The 6000-nt window shown below is 42.1% G+C and overlaps 1 protein-coding gene across 1 annotated transcript in view; it reads left to right on the top strand.

The window, feature by feature from the left end:
* Positions 1-3937: 3937 nt before the first annotated feature.
* The window catches only part of LOC128699644 (trophoblast glycoprotein), a 58706-nt gene continuing 56643 nt past the window's right edge, over positions 3938-6000 (top strand). Inside the window, exon 1 of the mRNA XM_070099361.1 lies at positions 3938-4055. Coding sequence (XP_069955462.1) covers positions 4053-4055 — 3 coding nt within the window. The 5' untranslated portion in view covers positions 3938-4052. The remainder of the gene's footprint in view (positions 4056-6000) is intronic.

Genomic DNA, 6000 nt, shown 5'->3' with positions numbered 1-6000 from the left:
CTTGGGTTTTATTTTTCTTGAAATTTGTACCAGGATCTAATGTGCACTGCTTGCAGAGTATGGCCAGGCATCATTGGGGATGGCTAGTGACTGCATTGATACAGATTTTACTTTGATGGAAAGTAGAAAGGCCACATTGATTCCTGGCCCTGATGCAGGTATTCTATGTAAGTAGATATATACCTTTGGTATATATCTACTTACATATATCTTATGTAAGTATATAGGTATATAGCTTTGTAGCTACAAAGCTATATACCTTTGGTGTCTATTTCTCCTGAAAGCATTTCCTTTACTGGGAATTTATGACTTTTGCTGATTCCTTAGACCGCACTGGTTTGGACTTTCAGACTTTTCATTGCTACGTGTGTGTGCTGTGCATGGAGACCTGATTGCCACTTGTTCTTACTCTTATGGAAGTTGAGCTTATCCTTGGAGTGGAGGCTCTTCATTGGACCATATGTTTCTTGGGTGGATGGATCAGAATAAAGTAGGTTTGATGTAGCCTTTCATGAAACAATCAGCTGTCATAATTGCTTATGCTGTCTTGGGGTGTGTTGTGTGCTTATCTGTTCTTCCATTTCCTGACAACTCCTGGTTCTCTTCTGTAAACAGTCACTGTAACTTTCTATTTAGTACTGTATCTCTCATTTCCTTCTCTAATTCAGTGTTTACCATCAGAGGCACCAACTGTGATCCAACTGAATTCCTCCCCACAGCCATGGAGCTTTAGCAGTAAATCCTTCAAAGACATATAGTTTATGAACTCGGATTAAGTTGTAATAAATGACTGCCAGTGAATAAACAGAAAGATGGATGGGAGACTTGAACCGTGGTCCCAAGATTAACAGATCCATTACTCTTCTGCTTTGGCTTTGGGACTTCTGTTTATTCATTGACAGTCTGAGTTCAAAAACTATATGGCTTTGAGGGAGGGCGCAGCGCTGTATAGCTCTTGTGGTTTAGCGCTTCTTTTTGATTATAATAGAGTTTCCGGACAGCGTCGTGCGAGGGCATTTACTATCTTCGGCTAGTATTTTTACTGCTGAATTGTGTGCCATTTTTGAAGCACTTATTTGTATCACATCTATGCCTGTGTCATCATTTGTGGTTGTCTCAGACTCCCTTAGTGCTCTACAGGCTATACGGAAATTTGATACACCTCACCCCCTAGATCTCCGTATCCAACTTTGGCTATGCTGTATCTCTACCAAGCATAAAGATATTGTTTTTTGTTGGGTCCCTGGTCATGTTGACGTATAGGGCAATGAACAGGCAGACACTGCTGCACGGTCAGCAGTACATGACCTACCAATTTCATATAGAGGTGTTCCATTTCCGGACTATTTTGCTGTAATAGCTACCCACCTTCACACCCGTTGGCAACAATGTTGATTAACTCTACTCGGTAACAAGCTTCATTCTATTAAACCGAACATAGGTTACTGACCGTCTTCTTGTCATCAGTGCTAAGGTTGGGAGACTACTCTCTCCCGCCTTCGCATTGGCCACACTCGTCTTACTCATGGGTATCTCATGGAGAGGTACCCTGTTCCTCTCTGTGAGCAGTGTTAAGTTCCAGTATCGATTAGCCACATTGTTAGGCTGCCCTCTCTATCAACGAGCACGCAGAATTTACCTCCGTTGTCTCTGCTCTACTACTCTCTCTCTACCTTCCCTTCTTGCTGATGGACCCTCCTTTAATTCTGACTCGTTGACTTCTTGACAACGACTGATTTACTCCACAAACTCTGATGATGATAACTTTTGCACTCCCCTCAGCCCTTTTTACCTCAATCTCTTGCTGCCCTCTAACCTTTCACCATCCACTGCCCCGCTGTTCTCTGTAACCTATTACTCATTCATTTCCCTTTTGCCACCTGATACCCTCGCTTCCTTCCTGCCCTGCAGCGCTGTATAGCCCTTGTGGTTCAGAGCTTCTTTTTGATTATAATAATAATACTAATAATTTGATTATAATAATTTGAGGGAGGGAAGAAGAGAATTACTGCTAAAACTCCTGGGCTGTGGGAAGGAGTTTAGTTGGGTTACAGTTGATGCCTCTGATGGAAAACATGTACAGAAGTAGTTTCCAAATCTTCCCTATTAGAAGTCCTATAGCTGATGTGGTAAAGTGCTGGACTTGTTAATCTTGGGACCATGGTTTGAGCTTCTCATCCATATATACATATGTGTATGTATGTATATATACATATCGGCCCTGACACCAGAGCGCTGAAGACGATTGTAGCAAACTGCTACACCACTGAAGAAGACAAACCGTGCCCTTGTCATAAGGCTGCCCCCACCGTAGGGCTGTAAGAGGTACTCCACTTGAAAAAATGCTCATTGTGCCCCTACCATAAAGCTGTAAACGGTGCATCACTTGTACAAACTCCAAATCTCCTTCAGGAGCCACTGCTGGATCACCACATGGAGAAGACCCAGGTCAGGACCCGTCCTGGCAATCCTACATGAACATGAGCTCTTCTCTTAGCGTGAGTTTGTCAGTGATCCAAATCGGACTGAAGCATCGTCATAAGCTCCTCTCATTTACGTGAGGGTTGTTTAAAAATCCCAACAAAATTTTAGCAATACATTTGAGAGACATTTGGGTGTAAGCAAAAAATAGATCTGTTTTCAGAGTAAACGTCTGAACTTTTTATGAAATTAAATAATAATGTGGTAGAAACCCAGGAGGAAGTGCCTTGATGCTGGTGAGAGATCTTGATCCAAGGAACTGAAGTTAACTTCTTGGACCGAATGTGAATGCCTCTTATTCATGACCCCTAAGGTTTTAGCGCTTTCCTCAAGGAAGGTTCCTTGATGCCAGTGAAGGGGGCTCTTGATGGAAGGAATTGGACCTGTCCTTTACTTCCTTAGATCGAATCTGATTCTTCTCATTACCCAGGAACTACGACTCAAATGGGTTTATCCCTCGAGGGAGGTACGTAGATGTTGGTGAGGAGCTTTTGATCCAAGCCCCTTAAGGAAGGCTCCTTGATGCTGTTGAGGGGATCTCGATCCAAGGAATTGGATCTGTGATCCAGTTCCCTGAATTAAGCCTGAATACCTTCTACATCCCCCCACAGGAGCTGTATAATCCTCCGGGTTTAGCGCTTCCCCCTTGATTATAATAATAATAATTGATTATAAATTTTGATCCAAGGATCTGACCTAATTTAGTGAACCTGAAGTAAATTCATTTACATGCAGGTATCCCCTCAAGGAAGGTTCCTTGATGTTGGTGAGGGGCTCTTGATTTAGGGAATTGGATCTGTGCTCCAGTTCCCCGAATTAAGCCTGAATGCCTTCCACATCCCCCCCCCCAGGCGCTGTATAATCCTCCGGGTTTAGCGCTTCCCCCTTGATTATAATAATACTAATAATACATGCAGGTACACAAGTACAATTATCAAGAGCTACATGAACCCTACAGGTTCATCGCTTCCCGATGATTAAGATGAAAATCCTATGGGTTTAGTGATTCTACCCCTCAAGGAAGGTTCCTTGATGTTGGTGAGGGGCTCTTGATTTAGGGAATTGGATCTGTGCTCCAGTTCCCCAAATTAAGCCTGAATGCCTTCCACATCCCCCCCCCTGGGCGCTGTATAATCCACCGGGTTTAGCGCTTCCCCTTGATTATAATAATAATAAATAATAATTAGTGATTCTAAAGAAATGATCGCAGATCACTGATTAAAATAATTGATGAAAAGTGAAAGTTTACGACTGAAATTTCGTTTTCTTTTCTAAAGAATATAGAAAACGAGATGTTTAAGGTGTATTGATGCTGGACCAAGAGCCCTCTCTTGATCCAAGGAATCTGAGCCACCCCATCTTCCTTCCCTAAGATCAACTTTATCTCTTATTACCCAGGTGCTGCATGACCCTCCCAAGGGTTTAGCGCTTCTCAATGAATAGGAATATTATAGAAAACGAGATGCCAACCAGGGAATGACTCAGTGTGCCAGAGTACGTCATGAGGGACGGATGTTACGCTCCTCTCTCGCCTAATATAGTCTCTTCCGTCTGCCTGTTTCCATCACATCATGGTAAGATATGCTGGGTTTGATTTGTGGTTTATTTTTAAGAAATATAGTAAATAAAAAAATCTCGGCTGTTGTGCTTAGTAATGGTATTTTGTAAATAAGTTTCGTACGGGTGAAGATTTTTATTTTTCTCAGTTATGTAAATGATGTTTACCTGGGATGATAATATGTGTAAGGCTAAAATATAAACTTAATTAATATGTGTGGGAGGAAGACGAGCTAAATAACTAACCCCGTCAACCATGTTTTTTGTACCATGACAAGCATAGAAGTCTCCCATGGTATCCTAATCATGGTATTCCTACCTGTTGGAAAAAATTAACATTTACCATTATTTACCACTTACAAAATGTTATTTTAAATACTCGTGCTTGAGAGGAATGCACAGCCCAGAGTGTTAAAGGAAATTTCTCAGTACTTTTGCTTTCAGCTTTTTCATTACTGAAGGAGGGAGGTGTGGCGCTGGTGAAGGGTTCTCAGTCCAAGGAATTGGAAATTCCCTTCATTTCCTTGGATCAGATCTGACTGCTGCCTCCTATTCTACATTCACAACCCATGTGACTTTAGCGATCCCTATTATTTCAGTAATAAATAGGTGTTTTTTCATGATCTCGTCTGACAGGTGACCTGACTATTCCTTCCGACATAATATAATTATTTCACCTCTAAAATCCAATATTTTGCTTATAATTAAACTTTCCCATGATGCAAATGCAGAAATGATTTGTATTTTATTTAGGACACTCACGGTAAACATAATTTTTAATATATAATTAAGTATTAACCCCAGAACAGACTATAATACGAACTATACGTAATGGAACGATGCGAAATATTTTGAAACCCTGTTACCAGTTAATATTAAATCGTATTAAATTTTTAAGTAACATGGGATTTAGAGCTCAATTTCTCTGCTTGTAGAAAGCCTTTCAATTATTTTATTGTCAATATACTATGTGTGAGGCAGGAGGCATGGAGTACATGTTTGTTATTTAGAAAATTTTGGCTGGTGAGACTTGTCTTAGGGGGTGTTTCTTGATCCTGGTGAAGGGCTCTTTGTTAATTGGCGTTACCAATCCCCTTGGATCAAGCCTGATTACCTCCCATTCACCAGGTACTCTGTGACCCGTAAGGATTTAATGCTTCTCCGTGAATGTGACGATAATCACGAGTGGGCAACCCACAGACATGGTTTGGCATACAACCTGCTGCTCATTTCCCTTCCAGGCTACAGTATCACCCTCCCAAGGTTTCACTATCTTACAGGGCTACGATATATTCTTCCCAATTCTTCACCATCTTCCAGGGCAACGATATATTCTTCCCAAGGCTTCACCATCTTCCAGGGCAACGATATATTCTTCCCAAGGCTTCACCATCTTCCAGGGCAACGATATATTCTTCCCAAGGCTTCACCATCTTCCAGGGCAACGATATATTCTTCCCAAGGCTTCACCATCTTCCAGGGCAACGATATATTCCTCCCAAGGCTTCACCATCTTCCAGGGCAACGATATATTCTTCCCAAGGCTTCACCATCTTCCAGGGCAACGATATATTCTTCCCAAGGCTTCACCATCTTCCAGGGCAACGATATATTCTTCACAAGGCTTCACCATCTTTCAGGGCTACGATATATTCTTTCTAAGGCTTCACTATCTTCCAGGTGGCCTGGTGGCTAAAGCTCACGCTTCACACACGGAGGGCCCGGGTTCGATTCCCGGCGGGTGGAAACATTTCGACACGTTTCCTTACACCTGTTGTCCTGTTCACCTAGCAGCAAATAGGTACCTGGGTGTTAGTCGACTGGTGTGGGCCGCATCCTGGGGGACAATGGAAATAAGTTAGTCCTCGATTACGCACTGACTTTCTTGGGTTATCCTGGGTGGCTAACCCTCCGGGGTTAAAAATCCGAACGAAATTTTATCTTATCTTACTATATATTCTT

The sequence above is a fragment of the Cherax quadricarinatus genome, chromosome 67 (genome assembly GCF_038502225.1).
Source record: "Cherax quadricarinatus isolate ZL_2023a chromosome 67, ASM3850222v1, whole genome shotgun sequence".
In the NCBI taxonomy this organism is placed as follows: Eukaryota; Metazoa; Arthropoda; class Malacostraca; order Decapoda; family Parastacidae; genus Cherax; species Cherax quadricarinatus.
Note: the sequence above shows the minus strand (reverse complement) of the source record. Positions and strands in the feature narration are given on the sequence as shown.